The 27,342-nt window shown below is 39.0% G+C and overlaps 2 protein-coding genes across 4 annotated transcripts in view; both read left to right on the top strand.

The window, feature by feature from the left end:
• Positions 1–13,125, top strand: part of MTERF3 (mitochondrial transcription termination factor 3) — a 31,463-nt gene extending 18,338 nt beyond the window's left edge. For both annotated transcript variants that reach the window (XM_023183965.2, XM_023183964.2), the window contains exons 4-8: positions 432–621; positions 5,744–5,891; positions 6,267–6,338; positions 8,110–8,271; positions 12,858–13,125. In XM_023183965.2, coding sequence (XP_023039733.1) covers positions 432–621; positions 5,744–5,891; positions 6,267–6,338; positions 8,110–8,271; positions 12,858–13,052 — 767 coding nt within the window. In that variant the 3' untranslated portion in view covers positions 13,053–13,125. The remainder of the gene's footprint in view (positions 1–431; positions 622–5,743; positions 5,892–6,266; positions 6,339–8,109; positions 8,272–12,857) is intronic.
• A 4,110-nt stretch (positions 13,126–17,235) lies between these two features.
• LOC111520885 (cytochrome b-c1 complex subunit 7) lies at positions 17,236–22,370 on the top strand. Of its 2 annotated transcripts, none has more exons than XM_023183978.2 (4): positions 17,236–17,353; positions 19,689–19,760; positions 20,921–21,087; positions 21,746–22,370. In XM_023183978.2, exons 1-4 carry the CDS (start codon positions 17,335–17,337, stop codon positions 21,821–21,823), a joined length of 336 nt encoding a protein of 111 aa, XP_023039746.1. In that variant the 5' UTR covers positions 17,236–17,334; the 3' UTR covers positions 21,824–22,370. The 2 variants fall into 2 exon arrangements, with proteins under 2 accessions (XP_023039746.1, XP_023039747.1); XM_023183979.1 differs by lacking the exon at positions 21,746–22,370 and adding an exon at positions 21,253–21,600 and having other exon boundaries at positions 17,266–17,353.
• The last annotated feature ends 4,972 nt before the right edge of the window (positions 22,371–27,342 follow it).

Genomic DNA, 27,342 nt, shown 5'->3' with positions numbered 1-27,342 from the left:
AAAATAATCCTTATAACTAAGGAAATAATAAAATCTTCAGAGACAGTAACATTTTATTCATATTGTTTGTTACCCTGCAGAATTACCAGTTACTACGGGGTTCATTAGGGACTGACAAACATTCTGAAACAATATTCAAGACACCTTAGACAAAGATGATGACCCTACTCCAATATGACTTAGCGAATTTGTTTTGGGGGGAAATGTAGCACTAAATGCTCTATTTTCCTCTGTTCTTGATTTTTAAAATAAATACTATGTTGTTTCTGCAACCAACTTAGTTTAAAAATATATAGAAGTTTCTATTGATCTATCTCAGTGCTCCTTTGGATAGGTATTGATCTCCATCAGTAATTTCTTGTGCTTATGTATATGAGTTTAACAGGTGAACTAAGAAGTAATCTTCAAACAGTATTTATAATTTATTATAGGAGTGGATTTGTCCAAGATAGAAAAACATACAGAAGCAGCAAACCTCCTTCTGAGACTGGATTTTGAAAAAGACATTAAGCAGATGCTCCTGTTTCTTAAAGATGTGGGTATAGAGGATAACCAACTGGGAGCATTCCTGACAAAAAATCATGCAATTTTCTCTGAAGACCTTGAAAATCTGAAGATCAGGTAGGACTTTTAAAAGGATTATCAGCCGGGTGCGGTGGCTCAAGCCTGTAATCTCAGCACCTTGGGAGGCCGAGACGGGCAGATCACGAGGTCAGGAGATCGAGACCATCCTGGCTAACACGGTGAAACCCCGTCTCTACTAAAACATATAAAAAAGTAGCTGGGTTAGGTGGCGGGCGCCTATAGTCCCAGCTACTCGGGAGGCTGAGGCAGGAGAATGGCGTAAACCTGGGAGGCAGAGCTTGCAGTGAGCCGAGATCTGGCCACTGCACTCCAGTCTGGGCGACAAAGTGAGACTCCGTCTCAAAAAAAAAAAAAAAAAAAAAAAAATTATCATATAACCCAAGAAGTGGTTACGAAGGAAATATATGATATATGTGGAAGTTATTCTTTTAAGTCTCTGCTGCACAAGAGTCTACTGAGATAATGAACATGAAAGTTTTTGTTATAGACCTTTTTTGATATAAATTATTTACAATGTTCTTTTATTCAACTACCTATTATTATTATTATTATTTGAGATGGAGTCTCGCCCTGTTGCCCAGGCTGGAGTTCAGGGGCAAAATTTTGGCTCACTGTAACCTCTGCCTCCCGGGTTCAAGTGATTCTCCTGCCTCAGCCTCCCAAGTAGCTGGGTGATTATGGGTAGCCACCATGCCTGGCTAATTTTTGTATTTTTAGTAGAGATGGGGTTTCACCATGTGGCCAGGCTGGTCTCGAACTCCTGACCTCAAGGGATCTGCCCATCTTGGCCTCCAAAGTGCTGGGAGTTTACAGGCATGAGCTACCCTGCCCAGCCCCATTATTATTTTTATGTTTTCAACTTATTACTGAGTCAGTAATTAACTCTTTCTCCTTAGAAACTGTAATAAATTTTTTTCTTAAAAAAATAAAATCGGCCAGGCGCGGTGGCTCAAGCCTGTAATCCCAGCACTTTGGGAGGCCGAGATGGGCAGATCACGAGGTCAGGAGATCGAGACCATCCTGGCTAACATGGTGAAACCCTGTCTCTACTAAAAAAATACAAAAAAATCGAGCCGGGCGAGGTGGCAGGCGCCTATAGTCCCAGCTACTCGGGAGGCTGAGGCAGGAGAATGGCGTGAACCCAGGAGGTGGAGCTTGCAGTGAGCTGAGATCCGGCCACTGCACTCCAGCCTGGGCGACAGAGCAAGACGCCGTCTCAAAAAAAATAAAATAAAATAAAATAAAATAATCAACGAATAGCTAACTTATCTGAGAGTATGCTTAAAGATAAGATCTTTTGTAGTTTTTGTCTGGCCAATTTTTGTTGTTAGATGTTTGACATTGTCGTGGCAAATTACTGTGTAATTTGCTTAATCATTTCCATAAGTTGGCTATTTTGGTTGTTCCTTGTTTTCTTCTTTAAAGAGCACTGTTATAAACATCTCTGTACTTCATTCAACATTCAAAGAATTACTGAATTTGTGAAAATAAATACAGTGAGATATTGATCCGTAAGGTAAGAATCCTGCTAGGCATTGGGAATACCACAGAGAACAAAACCCCTGTCCCTAAGTTAACATTTTGAATTCATCATCACCCCTACCTGTCACCCAAGCCAGTCTGTATTCCCAGATTCACACCGTTTTGCTCAACTCAGAAATATTGGTATTAACTTGCCTTCTCTTCTTTTATCATCTACATCTAATAAATCATGAAAGTCCATCAGTTCTTCCTTTCTCATAGCCCAAATCAGTCATGACATTTCTCTGAATCTTTGCTTTGACTATTTTGCCTCAGTTCCCCATCATATCACACCAAGATTACTGCAACAGTCTCCTAATTGGGCTGCCTCTAGTCTTGACCCTCCAGACTGTTCTCCACACTGATGTTGATTCTCACTACATTTCAGAGAGCTTTGCGGTTCCTTAAACCATCATAGTCTAATGTCTTTACACGGAATTAGGAAAAAAAAACACAAAACAAAAACCGCATTTATTAAATTGAACATTTGAGCCCTTCTATATGCGAGACACTGGCCTAAACTTTAGACATCAGAGACAGTCTTTTCCTTCATGAGAGTGATATTCTGATATAATAAAGATAGGCTATCACAATACAGAGGGGAGAGAGAATGATTCTAAAAAACTCATCTGACATATCCAGCTCTAGTCTTCCTGGCTGTCAGAAACACTAATTCCCTCTGCAGTCAAAAACCAGCCTTTTTGCTCAAGATTTATTCCAAGAAAGCATGAATACCAGGAGGGTAGGGATCATTTCCCAGGCTGCACTGTTATTGTTAATAGCCCCTTTGTACATGGGAGTCACAGAGAGGTTAAATAATTTGCCCAAGATTACACACCATTAGTATAAGTGGTTTCAACTCCAGTTAATCAAACTCCAGGGTTCTGACTGCTACATACTGTCTCTGCATTTAATTCTTTGAAGGAAACTTAAGCTTAATAGCTTAAGTTACTTGCTCAAGCCATACATGCTCCTAACAATTGAGGAATATTCTCATATAGGTAGCATAGTCCATTGATTCCTAAACCTGGCTGGCTATCAAATTAAGCTATAGAACGTTTATAAAAATTGCTTAGAATTTTGTAATAGGTCATGCAACCACATATCTTCAAAAGAGTATACAGTAAAAAAAATACTGAATAGGCACGGGTGTGAGAACCTTTATTTAAATGAACTTTGTTACTAGTTCTGATATATGCAGCAGTCTTATTTCTATAACAGCTGATTTCATGTACTTATTTTTTCAATAAAAAATTATATTTAAAAAATCCTTATAGAATTTTCAAATGAATAATTGGCATTTTAATTATTTAAATACTCTTTTTTTTTTGGTTGGGTGGACCTTATATTTTAATTTTTTATTGGAAAAATCATTACAATGTAGACAGTAGTTTTGATAATTTTTTAATCAAATGCCAAACCTTGCTGCCAAAAAAACAACAAGTAATGCCTCCTTTTCTCCTACTTTGTCCCTTGGCCTTCCAGGACCCACCTATGGATACAGCTACTCTTATCAGGATTTTTTGTTCAACCTTCTAGGAATGTTCTATGAAGCATATATCTATGTATACACACATGAATACAAATACATAACAATTGGTAGCATTTATACATACTATTCTGTATCCCAGTATCTTATCTTAACTATATCTTGGAGATTATTTTTTCTTGGTGCTGCCTATTCTTTTTAACTCTAGTACAGTCCATGCTGCGGCTCTCCCTAGAACCTGTTGATAAGCATGGAGTATGTTTCCAGTCCACTGTTAGGACAAGGCTGCAGTGACTTACTTTGTATACTTCTGAAAAATCACACATATTGGTGTCTCTCTGTAGGACATATTTCTAAAAGTGGAAATGCTAGGTCAAAGGGTATGTTCATCTGTAACTTCAGTAGATATCGCCAGATTATCCTTCCAAGGGGTTGTTTTCCGGTTTATACTCTCCCCAACAGTGTACAGAAGTACCAGCTTCCCTGTTATCCTCACAAATACAGTGCTATCACACTTTGCTTTCAGTTCATTGTATAGATAAAAAGAATACTTTATTTGTTGGTTTGGAGCATCAAATGTTGAAACATGGAATGTTGTTTGGAGCATCTTTTCATATGTTGAATTTCTGTCTACATTTCCTTTTCTGTAATATATCCTTTGCTATTTTTTAACCAGGCTTTTTTCTTTTTTGGTAAACGTTCTTTTATATATTAAGAAAATTAGTTCTGTATCTGAGACATGTTGCAGATATTTTTCCTAGATTGTCACTTGTCTTTTGACTTCATTTATAGTGGGGTGTTTTTGTTTTGTTTTGTTTTGTTTTCCCATGCACTTAAAATTTTTATATACTTAAATTTATAAATATTTTAACTATTTTTAAAGGAGTAATAGTCATTTGATTATAAAGTAATATAAGTTTTGGTATATAGTTTAAAAATACCATAGGCTTTAGATGTAGGCATGCTTGAGTTCACATCTTAGTTTTGTCAGTAATTAGGTGATGATCTCAGACAAGTTATTTAACTTCCCTGAATCCATGTTTCCTCAAGCATAACGTGGAAAATTTACCTGGCTCACAAGTTTTTTTGTTTTTCTGGTTAGAATTAAAATAATATCCTGATATATTTTAGACATTTAGTAAAACTATCTTTTACTATGTTCTTAGATTTTTTTAAAAAATGTGATTTTGTAGTCAAAGTTTCTATATTTTACTAACTTACATAGTTTGATTTTCAAAAACTTAGCAGGAAAATATCTCAGTTAAGAAAATACGTATTGAAAGACCGTAGTAAAAATTATTTATGAAAATGCATATTCAGGCCAGGCATGGTCACTCAAGTGTTATCCCAGCACTCTGGGAAGCCGAGGTGGGTGGCTCACTTGAAGTTAGGAGTTTGAGACTAGCATGGTCAACGTGGTAAAACCCCGTCTCTACTAAAAATACAAAAATCACCTGGGTCTACTGGTGCATGCCTGTAATCCCAGCTACTTGGGAGGCTGAAGCAAGAGAGTCACTTGAACCTGGGAGGTGGAGGTTGCATTGAGCCAAGATCATGCCACTGCACTCCAGCCTGGGCAACAGAGTGACACTCTTCCTGAAAAGAAAAGAATAGAAGAGGGGAAGGGAGGGGCTCAGTAAATATACTAACCTAAAAAATGCTTCTCTCAGTTGTAACCGTTATTTCCTTAATTTTCTTAATTTGTGTTATTTTCTTAATTTGTGTTTTTCTGTTCTTATCCAAAAAATAAAAAAAACTCAAGCAGAAGCTATTTCATTCTTTCTTACCAAGTAATAAACCAGATTAATTGAAAAGAGAATCTAAAGGTTGGTACAAAAGTAATCATGTTTTTGCTATTGAAAGTAATGGCCAAAACCACAACTAATACCTATTAGTGGATTTCAGAATTATTTTCTGTTTTTAAGTATAAATGGAAACCATCTAGAGTTGGGTGAATGCTTGTTTTGTTTTAAACATGTTTTTGCCATTTTTGCCATTGTTACAGAATGCTTTTATTTAGTCAGTAATTTAGGATGTGGGAGCCTTTTTAAAAATAGCTATTATTTTGGAAAGCAGCATGAGACTGTGTCTCAAAAAAAAAAAGAATGTAAATGTTTATCACATGCGTATGTATTTATGTTTCTCTAGGGTGGCTTATCTGCATTCAAAAAATTTCAGTAAAGCAGATGTTGCACAGATGGTCAGAAAAGCACCATTTTTGCTGAACTTTTCGGTGGAAAGACTGGATAACAGATTGGGATTTTTTCAGAAAGAACTTGAACTTAGTGTGAAGAAGGTAAAGAAAAGGAGAGAATTTGTTTATTTCCATGTCTGGTACATTTTAGTAGCTGATAAATCTCATGTTCCTAACAGATGCCCTGCCCATGTGAATCATATACATTTCTGGTGTTTTTTGTACAAAAATGAATTATCCTGCTAGTTTAAACATAGAGCTACATCATTTTATAATACTTAATCAAACTGGTTCCTTCAGTTTTTGTTTTCTTTTTTTCCAAACAGTACTAACATTATATATTCCTGGGGTTCCTATCATTTTTCTGATTGGGTCATATTTTAAGTTTTAACTTTGTGTGTTAGTAATGCCTTAATTTTCCAAACTAGTTAAAGATGCACATATAGTAATACTAGATTGTTTTGTTTGCAACTACAGACTAGAGATCTGGTAGTTCGTCTCCCAAGGCTGCTAACTGGAAGTCTGGAACCCGTGAAAGAAAATATGAAGGTAGGACAACTTTAGGTTTTTGAGAAATCAGTTTCTTTAAGTGTTAAAATCCTCTGAAGAGAATAGATTTTACTGTCATCTAAAAGAAAACTAGACTTTAAAATAAGTTATTTCTAAAAAGAGCAATGGGAAATTGTCTTTAACAAATGTCTAGCAAGCAGTTTGTTTCAGTTAATATTTTCATGTTGACCAGGTATTAACATGAGTAAATCACCTTGCAGACATTGATACCCACAATCCTAAAGCAATAGATAGGGATATAAGTGGTACCCTGAAACTGTTTCTGTGCCCAGTGTGGGAGTCTGACGTCTTTGTTACCTGGGCAGTGTTACCAGTCTATGAAACTACTCCTGTTGGCCAGCATGACAGTCTGTGTATGCCTCAGGGAGTTTTGGAGGCTGGATCCAAAAGACTTCTGTGAAAAGAGTAACAGACAACACATTGCTCTCCTTTGCACCTGTCCCAGTTGCCAACTCTCATTCTATCACAGAATGTACCAGACACTCTTTACTGTCCTTCCTGCAAGAGAATAACATGAAGCCAAGAGCAGCTGACTAGTTAGTATATAAAGCTGTAGTAGTATTTGAAATATTATGTAAGGGCTGTTTTCTGAGGTGAACAGTGCAGTCATTAAAGAAATCTTTATTGAGCTCCTGCCCAAGCGCCATGCTGGGGAGACAGCTCCTCCTCCCAAGGAGCTTACAGTCTAGTGGGGGATCAAATCCAGAGTGATGGGGGCAGTTACTTGGTGGGTGCACACAGGACACTATGGAAGCAAGTAGAGGACCTGGCCCATGTTTGGTTGTTTAGTTCCTTATCTCTGCTTGGAATGTTGACATGTCGTTTTTCAGACAAACATATATGTCGGTGTGCTTGGGAGCAAAAGCTCAAAAAGCATTTTGATGATCCTGCTGCTGAAGGATCTGTTTGGTGTTGGGCCCATGCCTCTGACCTGCAGCCCTCCCATGTCACTCATTCTCTCTCGTAATTATGGTTGCCCCATTGGTGATCTTCATGACGATCACTGTGTAGCTCTTTCTCAGCAGAGGGGTTTGAAATTCTGGTGACCCCAGGAGCCGGAAGCTGTAATTCCCTGAAGGCACTGGCATAGCTGTCTCCAAATTTTAAAATGTTATTTTAAGTTTAGAAGAATCATGGCCAGGTGCGGTGGCTCATGCCCGTAACCCTAGCATGGGAAGCCGAGGTGGGCAGATCACTTGAAGTCAAGAGTTTGAGACCAGCCTGTCTAACATGGTGAAACCTCATCTCTACTAAAAATACAAAAATTAGCCAGGCGTGGTGATGGGCACCTGTAATCCCAGCTACTTAGAAGTCTGAGGCAGAAGAATCACTTGAATCCAAGAAACAGAGGTTGCAGTAAGCTGAGATCGTGTCACTGTACTCCAGCCTGGATGACAGAGCGAGACGCAGTCTCAAAAAAAGAATCTTGGCCAGGCGCGGTGGCTCATACCTATAAGCACTTCAGGAGGCCAAGGCGGGTAGATCACTTGAGGTCAGGAGTTCAAAATCAGCCTGGCCAACATGGTGAAACCCTGGCTCTATTAAAAATACAAGAACTAGTCAGGTGTGGTGGCATTCCTCTGTAGTTCCAGTTACTTGGGAGACTGAGGCAGGAGATTGTGCCACTGCACTGAAGCTTAGGCAACAGAGCGAGCTCCATCTCAAAAACAAAAAGAATCAGCGCAGCCTTGCCATGGTACCAAAATAACTATTTCTACTTATTATTCATAGCAAATTTACTTTCGTTTAGGTTTACCATCTTGAACTTGGTTTTAAACATAACGAAATTCAACATATGATCACCAGAATCCCGAAGATGTTAACTGCAAATAAAAGGAAACTTACCGAGACATTTGATTTTGTGCACAATGTGATGAGCATTCCCCACCACATCATTGTCAAGTTCCCACAGGTAATGCCACTCACAGCTCTCTCTGTAAGCGCTGCCATTGCACTTCATTCGGAGCTGCTGTCCAGCTGCGTGGTTCTGTACGCTGGGAAGAGTTGACAACTTTCAGGGCACAAATGTACATCTCCTGAGGAGAGATCAGTGATTCGTCTGTTTCCCTGGAGTTTCTACCTAGTTCTAGTTCTGTTTGTTAGAATCAGGCAAAACAAATCGAATGTAGTCTCTCTCATGTTTTTCTCCACTTAACTTTGAAATAGATCACTTTCCTTAAAGGTCTTTTCACTGCTACATGTACTTTTTAGTCACAATTTATTTAAATCCATGAATCAATAAGCCATATTGTAATGATCCCCATCCCAATATAAAAGTGTTCCAGTTTGCCATAATGTCCAAGCCGTAATTATATTTTCTAAGCTAATCAAACTCTTGTATTCTTTACCTAGTGAGTGATATTATCTGCTGTTCACAAGAATATTGATCTTGAATATTGACTGTTTAAAAGCAGAAACTTTGTCTGATTTATACACTGCCAAATCCCCAGTGCCTAGAACTACACCTGGCACTAAGGGAGGCACACAATTAATATTTGATGAACAAATGAATGATTGGATTTTATCAAAGTAATCCTTTTTTCCTATTTCCTATGCAAATAGCCACTCAGTATTTATTGGATAAATGACAAACTGAATTTTTATTTAAGTGATCCCTCTACTCCATTTGCTAGAACATGTGTGTTCCTGTTTTTGAAAAAAGATGGGTAAAAGAAATATTACCTTAATACAGCTCTCAGAACTAGACTGCATTAGGTCCAGTTCCTTCACATACAGCTATATTTATTTGCCTATTATACTTCACGAGGAATGGGTCTCTAATATAGGATTTTCCTATTTTACCAAATGTAAATATACTCATTATAGAAGTGTTAGAAGCCTACAATTTTGTGAATTTGACTCATGGAACAATTGTAAAATAATCTTCAACAAAAAAGCAATGACAATTTGTTTTTTCCTGGGTTGGTGGGTAATTCAGGGACCATAGATGATGGTAAAAATATATGATATTGTCCCCTCCTAACCTTGGTGTCTATCATTTTTCCAGTATATCACTGAGCATCCATCAGTGCTAGACACTGGGCACTGAGGATACAAAAGTCAAGCAGACATGGTCTCTGTTCTTGTGGAACTTATAATCGAGTGTGGAAGACAGGTTTTAAAATAGAATTGCTTTGGTCGGGCACTGTGGCTCACGCCTGTAATCCCAGTACTTTGGGAGGCCGAGTTGGGCAGATCACAAGGTCAGGAGTTTGAGACCATCCTGCCTAACACGTGAAACCCCGTCTCTACTAAAAACACATACACACAAAAAAAATTAGCCAGGCATAGTGGCAGGCACCTGTAGTCCCAGCTACTGAGGAGGCTGAGGCAGGAGAATGGCATGAATCTGAGAGGCAGAGCTTGCAGTGAGCCAAGATTGCGCCACTGCACTCCAGCCTGGGCAACAGAGCAAAACTCTGTCTCAAAAAATATATAAATTAATTAAATAAAATAAAATTGCTTTATATGATGGTAAAGAGTCCTAATCCGAGCTCCTACAGTGTGATTTAGAAGCGGTAGGAGAATTATAGAAGTAATAACAGCAATCGAGTACTTACTGTGTGCCAGCTCTATCTTTATTGCTTTATTTGTATTAACACAGTTAATTCTCACAACAACCATGTGAGGTAGATGTTATTATTACCCCTATTTTACACATAAAGAACTTAAGCTTAAAGAGATTTAAGTAACCTGTCCACGGTTACCCAAGTAACAAGGTTGGGGCACAACCACGATTAGAACTCCAGCAGTCCAGTTTAAAAACCCAAGCCTTTTACCAGGATCTGCTAGAAGTGACATTTGAATTGTCTGTAGAAGAGTGAGTGGTGTTTGAAAGATGGAGAGGAGCTTTCCAAATAGAAGAAATTATAAGCTGACCAGATGTATCAAAATCACTTAAAAACACAGATTTTTAGGCACCCCAAACCCTTGCTTCTGAGAAGCTCTATTGTAGAATTGTGGCTTCCAAATTGAGATTCTCAGATTCCTAGAGTCTGGGTGGAATTATTGGGGGAAAAAGAACAGAAAAATAAAAAGCTTATTAATGAGAAAATACATTAACAGACAGTAAGGCTGCGAACGGGCTGATATAGACTTTAAATTTTTGGCTGGTGTTTAAATCTCAGTGGCGTGGAACTAATTTTCTCATGCAGATAATATTCCTGGTTGGCAGATCTGACTTAGGATTAATTAAAAATGGGGAAAGAAGTAATTTAGTCATTTCAAAGAAGAGATCGTGGAAGGTAGTGGATAACAAAAGCAGTTTTAGGGTAATGAATGTGAAGAAATCACTAGGCTAAGGAAAGAGGTTATATTCAGTATCCCCCGAAACCCTGGCTCTCCCCTTCCTCTGTGACCTTCTGTGAAGGCAAAGCTGAAGTCCACCTTAGGATTAGAGGGGACCAATAATTCTCAGGCTAGGGGCACTCTTTTTTAACTCCGAAGAATTTAATATGTCATTAATGGGATGAAATTTTTGTGCCATTGGCAAAGTAGCCTCTGGTGGCCAACAACCCTCCCCCTGCACCACCACACCCATAAAAAAAGAAGGGAGAAACACTTCAATCTGAGCAGTAACTTTTGGACTTGAAAGAGTACAGAACTCTTTAATGATGGAGTAACTTTGAACCACTGGAGAAGTAAACATAATATCTACTCATAAGCTAAATAAATGCTTTGAAGTGTTATTATATTTAGGAAATTAGTAATAGTTTGGGAGCACCAGAACCGTTTGTGGTTTTGTCTGTATGCTGAGTGATAGTTGTTTTTTGGTTTTTGGTTTTTTGGTTTTTTTGAGACCGAGTCTGGCTCTGTTGCCAGGCTGGAATGCAGTGGCATGATCTCAGCTCACTACAACCTCCGCCTCCCAGGTTCAAGCAATTCTCCTGCCTCAGCCTCCTGAGTAGATGGGACTACAGGCGCCCGCCACCATGCCCAGCTAATTTTTGGATTTTTAGTAGAGATGAGGTTTCACCATGTTGGCCAGGATGGTCTCAAACTCTTGACCTTGTGATCCGCCCACCTTGGCCTCCAAAGTGCTGGGATTACAGGTGTGAGCCACCGTGCCTGGCTGGGTGATAGTTTTTAAGCCAAGAATCACTGCATTGGAGTCATACTTTATATATATATATAAAACTTCTTACATCTTCATTTATCCATAATATTGTGATCATGGGAATTTAATTATCAGAACAAGGGCAGAATAGCAGAGACTGAAAAGGGAGATGTTCTGTTCCAAAAGCAAGCCAATCCCATGTTGAGGTAGCACCCTGTACTTTTTTTAGTCACTCTTCTCACAGTACTTTGGTTTTCAACAATTGCTTTTCATAGTGTCCTTTCCAACTGATCTGTTACCGTTTTCACTTGAATGTAGGGAAAGAGGCCTAGGGGTTGTGTATCATGTCCTGTGTTCACATTGTGTCTGTAACAGCCAAGAGGAGAGTTTGAGGCAGGCATAATATTGAAAGGGCTTCCTCTGTGCCTCGCTAGGGGGCCTCACAGATCTCTCAGGCTTCAGGGCTGTAGCTCAAGTCTGGCCAGATCTCCCATTTCTCTCCTTTCTGCAGTGGGCTGTAGAGCCTTCCCTGCTTCTGACTCCTTTCTAAAGTTGCTGCTGCTCACTCTAGTTTTTAGGAGTTTTAGTTTGAGGCAAGTAAGACATACTTTCCCAGTTGCTCTCCCAGAGGTCAGATTCATTTCATTTTGATTCTAGTTAAGGGGAGGTGTGGGAATTTAAAAAAAGAGAGAGGTGTTACAGATTATGAAATCTTATAATTTTTTGTTACAATAACATCTTGATCTCTAACATTGGTTCTCAAACTTGGTAGATATCAGAATCATCTAGAGGGCTTGTTAAGACAGATTTCTGGGTCCTGCTCTCAGAGTTGCTGATTAAGTAGTTTTGGGGTGAGGCTTTTTTTTTTGAGACGGAGTCTTACTCTGTTGCCCAGGCTGGAGTGCGGTGGCAGGATCTTGGCTCACTGCAACCTCTGTCTCCTGGGTTCAACTAATTCTCCTGCCTCAACCTCCCGAGTAGCTGGGATTATAGGCATGTGCTACCACGCCCAGCTAATTTTTGTATTTTTAGTAGAGATAGGGTTTTGCCATGTTGGCCAGGCTTATCTTGAACTCCTGACCTCAGATGATCTGCCTGCCTCAGCCTCCCAAAGTGCTAGGACTACAGGCGTGAGCCACCGCGCCCGGCTGAAGATTTGCTTTTTTAACACATTCTCCTCTGTCTCTGGAGTACTCAATCTTCTTTGCCCACATTATAGCCCTTAATTATTTTATTACTGTTTTGTATGTTGATTTTGAATCCCTTTTTCTAGTTTTTTAACAGAAAATAAAGGATTTAAATCCTCTGGCATTTATCCTACTTACTGAACACATGGTCAGTACTTTGTATTGGTTAACCTATTAAAATTTTTGCCAAGTAAACTTTTTAATATTTCATCCTTCAATGTGCAATGTTTTTTAAAAACTTTTTTTCTTTTCTAGGTATTTAATACAAGGCTGTTTAAAATCAAAGAAAGACACTTGTTTCTTACCTATTTAGGAAGAGCACAGTATGATCCAGCAAAACCTAACTACATCTCTTTGGACAAACTCGTATCTATTCCTGATGAAATATTTTGTGAAGAGATTGCCAAAGCATCAGTACAAGACTTTGATAAATTCTTAAAAACGCTTTAGATTTTTATGTATGTTAAAATGCAATATTGTAAAGTGAATATATATATGAATAAATGAATATATTTTTAAATGCCTTGGGTCTCAACTGATACTGGAAACTATTTGATACTGTAAATTTGGGTACATATACTGTGGTAGATTTTTCATCAAGTTCCTAGTGACTTAATTCTTGTTTACCTTTTCCTTCTTAGAAAATACGGCAAGTAACGGCCGGGCGCGGTGGCTCACGCCTGTAATCCCAGCACTTTGGGAGGCCGAGGCAGGCGGATCACAAGGTCAGGAGATCGAGACCATCCTGGCGAACACAGTGAAACCCTGTCTCTACTAAAAATACAAAAAAAATTAGCCGGGCGTGGTGGCGGGCGCCTGTAGTCCCAGCTACTCGGGAGGCTGAGGCAGGAGAATGGCATGAACCCGGGAGGCGGAGCTTGTAGTGAGCCGAGATTGCGCCACTGCACTCCAGCCTGGAGGACAGAGTGAGACTCCGTCTCAAAAAAAAAAAAAAAAAAAAAGAAAATACAGCAAGTTCAGAGAAAGGGAGAGAGTTGGTTTACTTTAAGTTGGTGCTTTGTCATTCTAGTGAAGATGAAAACAGGATTTTAAAAGTGGTTTCATTATAAAATGGCTTTATTTCATTTGAACTGTTACAAGTTTCCAGAGCATACTCCATTAGTCATCTAGTATCTACAGCTCAGATAATGCCACAAAACACACTTCATTTTGGATTATCTACATTGTTAACTTCTTGAACACAGATATTCACAGTTGGCTAAGAATCAGGAAAAGGAAAGTGGAGTTTAAAGATTAGGGGCAATGAGATATAGTGAAAGGCTTAACTAGCCTTTGACTTATTACCAGTAAACAAAGATTTGTTTTCCATTTATGATATGTGTTATCCTGGGCAAGTGATTTCATCTCTGAGTCTTTGCTTTTTCATTTGTAAAATGAAGTATCGCAACTTCAGTTGTCTGCCTTATGATCACTAGATTGGGTAGACTGTTAACACTGGTGACCCCCATGAACCACACCTGGTATTTGCACTCTTGTGTAGTTAGTCCTCTCCCACACTGACTCTGGGCCAATGTGATTTGGCCCAGGGGACATTTGTCAAGCACAGGCATGATAAGAATTTGCACATCAGGGCTTGCCGTCTTGGAACATTTGCTCTTGGCACCCTAAGCTACGGTATAGAGAGGTCTGGTTACTCTGCTGGAGAAACTAGGTGGAGAGAAACATGTCTGGCCAAACCCCAGCTTTTTCAGCCATGCCAACTGAGTACCAGACATGCACGAAGAAGTTATCTGGGATGTCCCAGCCTTAGCAGACACTACACTAAGCAGAACGACCCAGCTGAATTCAGAATTGGGAGAAAGTGTTTTAAGTCACTAACTTTCGGGGTAGTTTGTTGTGCTGAGGGTTTTGTGGTGTGCTGGATGCCCTTCAAAAAACCTCATGAAAAACTAATTCATCAGGGCCAGGTATAGTGGCTTTCCTGTTACATATTTTATTCATGCAACCGACATTTGAGTTCCTAGAATACAGTGGTGAGTGTGACATAGATAGGTGCTTTCATGGAGTTCTCCAATGGATGAGATCAACAAACAGGAAACAATAAAAAATAAGCTGGGGACACCATGGAACCATCCTGTCCTCTCTTTGTATGGCTCACAACCGCATTTTGCCTTTATGAATAACCCACTGAACAACCTTATCAGTCAGAATAGGCAAGTTGTGCTGATACAATGAACAATCCTAAAACCTCAAATGATTGAAAAACTACAAAAGGTTTTATTTTACACATGTCTCTTAGGACCACAAAGGCTCTGCTCCACATCTTCTTTAGTGATACAGGTTGATGTATCCTGTCTCCATCATTTCTGGAGTGTTGCCAGTCTATGGAAAAGGAAAGGAACGTGAAGAATTGCTCTTAAAAAGTTATCACATTTTTCTTGGCTGAAGTATCACATGGCCATGCCTAACTTTGAGGGCAGAGAAAGGCAATCCCTAATCCTGTGCTGGGAGGAAAGAAAACCAAAAATAGTTTTTGAATCAACATTAATGACTACCAGCAAACATTCAGTCTCTAGCTTAATTCCTTAGGAGCTGGATTTTGTGACAATTTTGGGTTTCTGATCTTTTGATATGTCTTTTCTTGTCACCTTCACCTGAAACCGGCAAGCTAAAATGTAAAGGGTAGAAGGGAGGAGAGTTTATTGAGTACCTACCCTCTGCAGGGCAATTGCCAATGTACATATGTATTGCATTTCTTCACATCTTTCAGACTTCACTTTGGCTAGTGTAAGATAGAAGAGATCATTCATAAGCTTTAGTGCTGCATACAGGACTGACCAATAGAAGAATTGTAGCAGCATGGAGATAGAAGGAAAAGGAAAATCAATAGAATCTTAGAACTGGAATGTGACTAAGATCATTAAATCTAACCTTTTGAACTTACGGCAAGACAAGGTTCTATTCTATATTGTCCCAGCTCTGAGCTTAAAACTGAGGGGAAAAAAGATATCACCGAGTAATGGTAGAAGTTCACCAGTGACTATCAGTCATGCCAGTTCCCCCCAATTGTTTTCTGTCTCTAGATGTTTATGCCTAAGACTTCACATGTTGGGGCTGAGACCTTAAAAGTTAGCAAATCTATATACTTCTCTTTTGTCTTTAAATTGTGTGCAAATTCTGCAATACATCTTAGATTTAATCTTTAAAACCCTTTTCTTCTGGGCGTGATGGCTCACGCCTGTAATCCAGTATTTTGGGAGGCTGACGTGGGTGCATCACTTGAGGTTAAGAGTTTGATACCAGCCTGGCCAACACGGTGAAACCCCGTCTCTACTAAAAATACAAAAATTAGTGAGCATGGTGGCACGTACACCTATAGTCCCAGCTACTCAGGAGGCTGAGGCACGAATCGTTTGAACCCCGGAGGCAGAAGTTGCAGTGAGCCAAGATTGTGCCATTCAGCCTGGGTGATAGAGGCTGAACAACAAAAAAAGAGGTGGCCAAAAAAAAAAAAAAAAAAACACCCAAACAAACAAACAAACAAATGAAAAACCCAAAACCTTTTCTGACCTTACCTCCCACTAAAATAGCTAGATGTAGATCTTCAGCTGGAGAAACCCAAGGCCTGAAAGGCTTGGTGTCTTTCCTGGGTTAGTAGTGTAGCATATGGCCCTAGAATTAAGGAGCCCCAAGTTTGCATCTGGATTTTCAGATTCTGGAAGAACCTGGACTCTTCTAGTCATGTCCTCTTGGACAAGTTATTCAACCTTTCTGAGCCTCAGCTTTCTCCTATCTACAATGAGATAATTACAGTACTTTTAGAATTAAATGACAGTGCAGGGGAGTGAGAGATCACCCCTTTGTTCTTATGTGGGCTCTTTGGTTGGATCTAGGAACCAAACTGACACAAGGCAGATTAACAAGAGAAAAGCACACTAATTTTACTAGTTTTACATGTGCATGGGGATCCTCACAAGAGAGTGAAGTGGCCAATATAAGATGCCTTTATACTTTTTACACGAACTACAAATCAGAAGAAAGGGAATCTGGCTAGGGGCAGTAAATTTCTTGGGGAGTCATTAGGAGAAACGTGGGTGTGGTGGGGTGTAAACGTAGTGGAAGATAAGGGTTATTTCGGAAAGTATATTCAGGTCCAAAACAGCTCCCAGTTTCCAGTCTCTGGTGATGGGTGCTATTTTCTCCCTCTGGTAAGGGAAGGGTACTCCAGAGGGATCCTGGAGGAAGCTTTATGGCTTGCTGCATGCAGGAAGAGATGGGTCATCAAACCCTTTCTGAAACTACAATTCTCCAACATTTTCAACTCGAAATAATCAGTGTACCAATTCCATATATTTTTGGGATGGCGCATCCATCAGTCCCTCAATAGAAAATAAGACGATGCTCTTAAAACATTTAGCTTCCTCCCTGGCACAAAGAGCTGAATTCATACTGCCCACGCTCTCACAGCTATTAACAGCAAGTAACAGAACCCAGCTTTAAGCCTCTGTCTCCTAATTCCTGAGCTGTGTTCTTCCTATCACATCACAACCTATAATACTGCTTGGAATGTAGCACGCAAAATTCCCCGCTTACGCCATTGGCCTCACCCTGGCCGAGAAGTGCACACGCAGGAACTGAAAGACAGCCGTCAGAACTGCGCCTGCGCAAGCGGCGTTTCTCGGTTCGCTAGGTGGCGTAACGCGCCTGCGGACTGGGCCCAGGGTGTCCTCTATGACTTACCCAGAAGGCAACGCTCTATTTTCTGGTCAAAATGGCTGGCAAGCAGGCGGGTAAGTTAATGGGGGGTCTTTTTCTTGGCGGGCATCGTCGCGCTCCACCGTTTATTTTCGCTGCAGCTCGCTCCGTTTTCTCTCTTCTTTGTAAGTGACCAAGGTTGTCGCGGAAGGGAAAGTGGCGGCTTCAGTCCAGCCAAAAGGACGTGCTTCCCCACTCGTTTGTTCCCAGGCCGGGCTTGCCTGTATAGGGTTGGGGTGTTAACCCGCTGTTTGTGAAGGTGCCCGCGGTGGCTCTGACAGCCCTGGAGTTTCAGCTGCCTGTGCTCGGAAGCCCTTCCCCTCGGCCTTAGAAAAGTTAAAGGTCACAAGAAGATAACTAGTGGATGACTTTCAACCAGAATGAACTCAGTGCTATGACCCAGGTGCTCTATCGTGTACATTGGCCCTATAAATTTTCCTGCCAGTGCCACGAGGGAGATATTAATTTCCCGTTTACGCTGATAAGGTAACTGAGGCAAAGTGACCCAAGGAAGTAGAATTGGAAATTTCATTGCACCCCTCGCGCTTCTCAAACTGCGAATCAGAGACAGTTGAGCAAGGGATACGAGCGACGCTTCACGTTAACCTTGGATTATCTAGAACGTCAGCTTGATCAGTAGGTTTGGAGAAATTTGAATTTATTGTAGGTTCAAACGCATTTATTGTGGAATAGAATGCAGATATTACTGGAATATTTAAAACAACTTGAACATTAAGTTGGGTTTCCCTGTTTTTTTTTTTTTTTTTTTTTTTTTTTGTTTTTCTTTCCCCTGGGGGGGGAAAATTGGGGTTTTTTTTTTTTTTTTTTTTTTTTCTTTGAGGCGGAGTCTTGCTTTGTCGCCCAGGCTGGAGTGCAGTGGCACAATCTCGTCTCACTGCAATGCAACCAAGTTGGAGTAGCTTTTAAAAAATATTGATCCTTTTCTCCCTGCCCCCAGCAATTGTGAAGCTGTTAGGAAACACCAGGTTGCCAGAAACATCCGCTAACCTAATTGCCATTGAGCTTTTGGGGGGTGGGGGAGACTTTTTAAATAATTATTTTATTAATTTAGCAGATATTGAAGGAGTCTTACTAAATTCAAGACACTGATTCTGTGCGTGTTTGGGAACTACATAGACCAGATCTCAACTCCCATTAGCTAACTCTGACCTTGGGTGGGATCACTTCTGTAAGTCTGCTTCCCTTGCTGTAGTAAGAGACATGTAAATAAATCAACTAATGTTGGTAAAGCAAATAGGAAAGTGTTTGGTGCACAATAAGTGTTTAGTGAATATTATTATAGTCACTGATAGGTGGTTAAAAATAATGTCTTCCACAAGTATGTTTGTAGATTGTTGACTGATACTTGTTTTTCTAGCAGCAGTTTTATACATGACTCTTAATTTCCAAGGAGATTTGCTGAAGCCACGTAATCTGTAGTGCACTGACTTTGCAGGCAAGGAGGGTTGAGGGAAAAGAGAGTTTGCTTTCCTTCCTTGGTAAGGGGCTAACGCTAGACAAAATTTTAAAAGAAAATATAAACTTGTTCTACCTCCCCTTTTGTAAAATGTCTCTCCTAAAATGTCAGGTACGGTCCTGCTGTACATGGACCCTGCTGGGTTACTTCATCAGACTCAGCCCTGTTCCCCAAAGAATTTTAAAATTACCCATTTCTCATCCGTTTTCAATATCTATTCCCTTGGGGGGAACTTAGTTGCTTAGGTGGAGGTAAATGGACTTTTTTTACTAATCCATATTAATGTTTAAATGACTAATGGTATCAAAATCCTCCCCAAAATACATATATTTTTAAAGAATGTAGCCAAATGAAATAACTGTAATGTCGAGTAAAATTTTTACAGGATGAGGGTCATTTAGACCTGCCAGCCTATGCTGAAATCTCACTCTTTTCATACAACTCCAGCTCCTTTGAAATGAAAAGTTTACAATTATTTCCTGTGATCTATTTATGAAACTACAAATGATAGAAATTTTCAAGTCCTTTTCCTATCTCTCACCCCTTCATTTCTGAAGGTAACAGGGCAGGCATAAGGGCACACGATGTACCTATGGATCTTTTGTACATTCAGTGTTTGAGTTTACCCTCTTCTTCCATGACTTGCCACCATTTTCCTGCAGCCACTTTTGCTCATAAATAAAATAAGCAATTTTTATCAACAGTTTATAGACTTTTTTCTTTTAAATCTAATTCTTTTTTGATTAAATTCTTGCTGTACATAGTATATACTTGTAAAAGGAAATTTCTTTCTATGTTTGCATTCATCAGCAAGATAACTGAGTACTGGTTGCTTGCCCATCAGTGTGTTCATATAGTATAATTGTAGCAGCTAACAGTGTGACAATTATCAGTTTCAGCATCAGGCAAGTGGCTGGATGGTATTCGAAAATGGTATTACAATGCTGCAGGATTCAATAAACTGGGTAAGCATCTGTGCTTTTTAATTTTTCTTTTTTTTCTGAGAGTATTGCTTTTACAAGTGTTACTGTGGTTCCAAAAAATATTTCAGTTCTTGTATACATCAGAAGATTTTAAAATTAAATCACATTATGTTAAATCCAGTTCCTTTTTAAAATTTTTTTTGAGAGGAGAGGGATGAAAGCCTCTAAAATGTTTGACTTGGTAATGATTTAAGTAGTAAAACATTTTCCTTCTACACCCCCTCTCCCAACTCTACCACTTAAAATTTTATTTATTTGAGACAGAGTCTTGCTCTGTCACCAGGCTGGAGTGCAGTGGCGCAATCTTGGTTCACTGCAACCTCCACCTCCCGGGTTCAAGTGATTCTCCTGCCTCAGCCTCCTGAGTAGGTGGGATTACAGGCGTGTGCCACCATGCCTGGCTAATTTTTTTTGTATGTAGTAGAGACAGGGTATTACCATGTTAGACTGGTGGCGAGCTCCTGACCTCAGGTGATCCACCTGCCTCAGCCTTCCAAAGTGCTGGGATTACAGGTATGCGCCAATGCGCCCGGCCTTCCACTTAAAATTTTAAGTTTTATAAACACTGAAAGTAGAGATTTTTCAAATATTAAAATTTTCTCATATCCATGCGATCATATGTTTCCTAAGCTTTTTTAGAACTTTGTAATTTGCCATGAACTTCATCTTTTGCTATTGAAGCTTGAAGAAAGTGTAAGCAAAAGTCACTGATTCCTTAGTATACTATCGTTTTAAGGTTCATTAATACCTTGATCTCAGATTTAAACTATGAGAAAGTAGAGATGTGGTTTATTAATGTGTTTAAAAACAAAGTAAACATTTAAAATATTTTGTAAATGGTTTAGATAAAATAAGAATTTTGTGGCATTGGATTTTAAGAGGCTCATATATTGTTTCCATAGTCTAGTTCAAGAAATAACCCATTGTATCAAGTAATTACTCATTACTTTTAATGGCAAAACCACAATTACTTTTGCACCAACCTAATGTATGAAGTGCATTGAATTTCCATTGAACCTAGTGATTTGAATTCGATAGTTCACGAAAAGTTGTAAGTTATAAGTCATAAAGATATTTTACTAATTTTAAAAAAACGTGATTTTTGAGATGCATGTGCTATCTAACTTTGTCGTCTATCATAGGGTTAATGCGAGATGATACAATATATGAGGATGAAGACGTAAAAGAAGCCATAAGAAGGCTTCCTGAGAACCTTTATAATGACAGGATGTTTCGAATTAAGAGGGCACTGGACCTGAGCCTGAAGCATCAGATCTTGCCTAAAGAGCAGTGGACCAAATATGAAGAGGTAGCACAGCTTTATCTACCTGACAATGTTGCTCATTAAGGATTGAGTTTTAGAAACGAGAAACATGTTCATTTGCATGGTGTTAGAGTTTTCTGAGTCATGTCAAATAAATATTCTGTCAATAGTTTGGTGAGGTTAATAAAGCAAATGTTATTTCCGTTTTAGAAGAAAACCACATTGACTCTTACATGTGGAATGATTCTTCTGAAATCACTAAGCAAGTCACTAATATAGAGAGCCAGGACTAAAATCCAGGTCTGTTGCCACCCAGGTCATTGTTGTTCTACCTCTGCACTCTGCTTTCTACTTAGATGAAAAGATCAGCCCATTGAGTGGCCCTCCAGATCCCAAGAAGAGCTTCTGTGAAGCAAACTCTCACCCCTTGAACTGCATTGAAACTAGGCAAAGGCCTGTAGACACTCATTTCTTTTTCTTCCCAAAAAGACTTCCCTCTCATAACCTATCAAAGCAACTTACCACACTATCACCACAGATTTGACATTTTAAAAAGCAGATAGTTCTTAGGTTGAGAATATGTTTTCTAAAATTGGAAATTAAAAAGTACTTTTTTTTTTTTTTCTTGTTATTGAAGACCTGTTGAGTGTTTGGGATATATCAGTACACGATGGTAATATATAATATTTCATTCATTCTTTAGGAAAATTTCTACCTTGAACCGTATCTGAAAGAGGTTATTCGGGAAAGAAAAGAAAGAGAAGAGTGGGCAAAGAAGTAATCATGTAGTTGAAGTCTGTGAATGCAGCTGTTATGAAGATGGTTATACTTGAAACAAACAATTTTAAGATTTATTTGGTCTGCAGATGTTTTACTTTAAATAAATGTCTATTGTAATGGCTGGAGTTTTTGAATTCCAAACCTTACACTGAATAACTACTGAATCCATTTACTGTTAAATTTTTTTCCAAACTTTCAAGATATTTTTAGTTGTGTTTAACTGCTACCTGGAGCTCAGAGGCCACTTTATCAGTTTTCCTCACTGGTTGGATAGCCTATCAGTTTATGGAAGGATATAACTTCCGTAAGTTATACCCTTGTGGAAGCTACTGAATAAAAGAAGGGGGAGTGCACCCCCTAGTTTGCCAGGATTGAGAAATAGCCTCTTCACTGCTATCCAAATAGATTTGATTTTGCATCCTATCATTTAAAAATAAATTATGTATTCACCCCAACATAGGCATACTTAAGTAATATATATACTGCTGTGCTAACGTGTACTAGAAAACAAAAAGTAGACATTAGAAAAATGGAAGTATAAATACAAATCATACTTGTCCCCATAGCCCAGTGACTTTTCCACTTTGGAAATAATTGTTAAGAAGTTTAAGGGTTGGATACTAATCAGTTAAAAGTTTTAAGATCATAGGATAATTTGTTAAAATATAAATTAGAATCATTGGCTAGGCATGGTGAGTCATGCCTGTAATCCCAGCACTTTGGGAGACTGAGGCGGGCAGGTCACCTGAAGGAAGGAATTCGAGACCAGCCTGGCCAACACGCTGAAACCCTGTCTCTACTAAAAATATAAAAAATTAGCTAGGCGTGGTGGTAGGCACCTATAATTGCAGCTACTCGGGATGCTGAGGCAGAATTGCTTGACCCCGGGAGGCGGAGATTGCAGTGAACCTAGATCACACTACTGCACTTCAGCCTGAGCGACAGTGGCTCTGTCTCCAAAAAAAAAAAAAGGAAATTAGAATTATTCAATGTTGTCATTTCCACTCCTAAATTCTGAAATGCTTTCTTTGGTGGAGGTGAGAGTGCGGAGCCACAGCTAGTAAAGAAGGAACAGTAGGACCTGCAGCCTCCCTGGTTTTCCAGGACAAGTCATTGCTGTGTGTGGCAGGAATGCCTTACCTCAAATAACAAAACAGTGTGAGAAACAAATTTGTGTTACATTTAAAATTTGTAAAGCAATGAGAAATGTGTGTATCGTGACGAGTATCTTCAAATTTTTGCTAAAATATTAGCCTCTTAAATTCCCTAGGAACCCGCTTCCCCCTGTTTTTTTTTTCTTTTTTTTTTTTTTTTTGCTAGTCAGATTATTTTTCTAAACCTATCCTTAAATCATGTCAATTTTCTTTTGTCTGGTTCAAGACAACAAGATTACTTGATAATGGTTTTGCTCAGGTCACATTGTGACAAGGTTTTAATGTCCTACTTTGCAGAAGGAGGCCAAGAAGATGGGCTGTCTAGAACCCCTTTTAAAAGCATTTATTCAGAAAATTTTCCTGAGTAGATATCTCCAAAGGCTCTTTTAATTGTGATTTCAAGATCACTTTTGCAGGACTCTGGTCTATTCATTCAGACATCTACCATGTACCATTACAAGGAGACTAGAACTGAGGCATGTCAAAGAGTACTGTTAAGGTGTGTAGGGAGCCAGGTGGGTGGAGGGAGGCTGGGCTCTGACCCTAGAAACCATGCTTATGAATGCTGTTAATGTTTAAAGCAAGCCTAAGGGCACTGCTGAAGGACGGGAACAAATAGAACTGACCAAGATTGAGGTATAACAGGAACCCCCAGGCTATCCACCTGCTCAAGGTAAAAAGTGTGGTATTACATAGGGCAACCTCTGATTCTGTAAGAGTTCTTCCTAAAGCCAAAGTGTATGCCTATTCTATGTTTCCAGATTACTTCATTCTTCTAAATGAGAACAAGTGTGCAAAAGTTCTTTGAACACTGTATCAATGTTTTGTGTTCATTGTAAATTATGGTTATCGTCCTGCTTGTTATGAAGACTAAGAAAGTAGATCTAGTATTTGGCTCACATAGGTGAATGGGTGAGAATTTGTTAATCCATCAGTGAAGTCCTTTCATTTGAAAGAGAGAGCCTTTCTTTTATCAAAAGCTGTCCTGTGCGAAAAATCACCATGAGAGTGCCGGAAATACACAGGCTTGTCCTGTAGACAGAATGGTAGAGTGATTCAGAGCTAATTCTGGGTTAGACTGCACAGGTCTGAATCTTATTTGCTCACTGTGTAGTGCTTTAGGAATACAATTTAACCTCTCCGTGCTTCAGTTTGTTTGGCCCTAAGATAGAGCTAATGATAGAAACCTACTTTACACAGTTGTGAAAATTAACTGACTACATGTCAAGCACTAACAGTTTCTAGCACATAGTATGCATAATGTAAATTATGTGATGAGAAGTGAGAAAAAATAACTTGGGAAACGCTGAATATCACCAAAGTCGAATAGCTAACCAGTAGCTAAGGTGCAAGGTCTCCTCTCTTCCTTCTATGTGGCACTCTTGTTTCTTGTCCGTCTACTCCCCTTGGGTGTCACCTCCTTGAGTGAAGTACCTGCTGGAGATGAGAAGAGTGGAACTGGATCTGCATGACAGCTTTGATTAGGATGGAGCTAAGACTTGGCTATCATGACAGCTTTGATTAGAATGGAGCTAAGACTTGGCTATCTCCCTGTTTTGTGTTTTGGATGGGTGACATTTTAAAACTGCCAACATTAAAATCCTGCTGATTTGCTTTGTACAGTTTAAAATGTTTGATATCTTTTATTGTTTAAAGTTTGAGATTGGTTTTGAATATCTGGTTTTCCTACATCTTGAAGAAGGATATGTTTGTTTACTCTGAAGTGGTCTATGTTCTGTTTTTCTGTTTTACTATACTTTGCAGAAAAACAGATGGCTGGCTTACGTTCACTGTTGTAGTGCACTACCTAGCATCACTCAGCCTTCCTGTTGTCAAGGTAGAGGAAGCAGCGTAAGGGATATTGGACCTTTGGACCCCCAATTGCCAGCTCTGGTCCTGGTTCCAGATTGTATGGAAATATGTGGTAACATTCCTGCACTGAGCTATCATGGTCTGAATATTTATGTGAAGCTCTATGAGTGGTACCAAAATGTTAGTGATGGAATTTTCGCTGATGGCACCTTTTCCTGTTTTTAAATTCTAGAATCTTAATAAATCCCAGTGTACATTTTGGTAATGATTTCATTTAGCTATTTACTTTAAGGACTCCCTTTTAAAGCATTAACTGCACTAATTTTGACTTATGAAAAGATTCAGCAGTAAGAATAAAAACTGGGCCAAAGCCCAAAGTAATAATCCTTCACAAATAGGATGGAGTTTTAAAAATATGGAAAAATACGGGCATCCTGTGTGTAGCTTTGAAAATAACCAAAGTACTTGGAATTAAAAAGTTAGGTGAACATAAAAATTGTCATAACCAAATCCTTGACAGCTTGATGGATGAAGAGCAGATGGATTTACACTATATGGCAGGAGGCATGGATTTTAGGAGGGACAGCAACAGAGAAGGATGTTTAGAAAGTGAATAAGACGTATAGCTCTTTGGAAAACAAGGGAAGTCCCTTTGTTAGAACAAAGCATGAAATTCTGCCACTAGGTGGCGATGCCCTATAACTTGACAACTTACGGTACATCACACCAGCACTATGGAAGATTTCTCCATTCTGCACCCCACCAACTCCCTCCCCTCCTTCATTTTTCAGGATGACAACACCTTAGAGGTTTATGGCCATCAGGAGAATTTACTACTAAGCTATATACTGATGTAATGAAATCTAATATATGTTGTGCAATGAATTATGAGATGTTAGTTTCACGATTTTATTACTTCAATCAGTTATGACCATATTTCCTTTTATATGATTGCACACTCTTTAAACATACCAGATGACTGTATAAGGAACACCTAATAAAGTCTATAGATGTTAAAATATTTTAAATGTTTTAATTTATATGCCATAATTTGTTTACATTCTGGTTATACTGGTGTTCATATTAAAAGCCGTAACATGTTAGAATCTGACATCTCAGGTCGGATAGTGCCTCTAAGTTGTATTTTGCTAAGAAATTTTATTGTATTAGCAATTGAGCAGGGAAGAAGAACTGAATCGTTATAAGGTGGTTAATTTTTAGCATAGATGTCAGAAAGCCTGTTCATATTCCAGAGGCTTATGATAAACTATTTAAATTGTCATTCTGGATTCTGATTATATCTCCTACAGAGAAGGAGTGTATTATTTATTGAACTTTTTATTTGAATACATGTGCCTATTTTTGCATACATGTAAAAATGTAATGTTAAAATAAACCCCTGAAAACTTCTGGTAACATTATCCAGTTGAATAATTATTCTGTTAGTATTCTAAATATTTTAAGAAAATTTTTTACATATCTATGACAATTGTATTCACAAGCCAAACCAAAAAATGATAATTATTTGTTTTACAAAGGAGTCAGCTTACAATTTCTCTCTTATGCATGCATTTAAAATGTGGTTTGCCACTAAGCTGGAAACACTGATCTGAGGCCAATGATTTAGGCAAGTCATTAGTCTAAAGACTGGCTTCCTCAGCTATAAAATGAAGAGCTTTGACTAAAAAGTCTTTAAGACTCATTTCAGTACCAAAACATTCTGGGTCTGTGATTTAACTTACGCACTTTATTGCTGGGATGAACCAATATTGATGGAATACTAGCTTTGTACTAGGCACTGTTCGTATGTTGTCTCTTTTAATCCTTCCTGCAACCTTCTGGCATAGCTATAATTATGCCCATTGTGTGGAAGAAGAAATTGGGTTTTGAAAGTACATTTTATGTTTGTTCATCATATAGTTTTGTGGGGTTTTTTAATTGATGTATGTGTTTATATTCCAGGCTAGGCAGAAGCTAGGTAGAATATAGCAGCCTCATCACTGTTGAAATCTGGGGCTAGATAATTCTCGTTGTGGGGGCCTCCTCTGTATGTTATAGGATATTTAGCAGCACGCCTGGCTTCTACACAGTAGATATCAGTAACACCTCCCGCCTCCAATTGTAACAACCAAAAATGTTTCGAGACATTGTCTGGAAATGTCCCCTGGGGGAGCAGAATTGCCCCCAGCTAAAAACCGCCAGCGTAGGGAATACAGAGGAAAACCGAGATGGTAGAGACAGGTATGTAATCAGATACATGAAAATGTAAATATATATGTACATACTGTGTGAATTGTCCACAAAAAACATGTACTGGCTACTATGGAAACATGGAGACAGTAAATTAACTCAACCTGGATGGGAATCGGGGCCTCCGATAATGTGGCTGATTCCAGAAGAGTAAGCAAAGTTAGCCAAGCCAAGAAGAAAGTGAAGGGCTTTCCAAGCAGAAGAAAATGAGCCGGAAATGCTGAAAGGCATGGAAGGGCAGGGTGTATGTCTAGGTAAGGACAGGCAGTTTTGCACTGATGGAGTAGCAAATGTCAGCTGGAGA

Source organism: Piliocolobus tephrosceles, chromosome 7 (genome assembly GCF_002776525.5).
Source record: "Piliocolobus tephrosceles isolate RC106 chromosome 7, ASM277652v3, whole genome shotgun sequence".
Classification (NCBI taxonomy): domain Eukaryota; kingdom Metazoa; phylum Chordata; class Mammalia; order Primates; family Cercopithecidae; genus Piliocolobus; species Piliocolobus tephrosceles.
The sequence above is the reverse complement of the archived record's forward strand: the minus strand, read 5'-3'. Positions and strand labels throughout refer to the sequence as shown.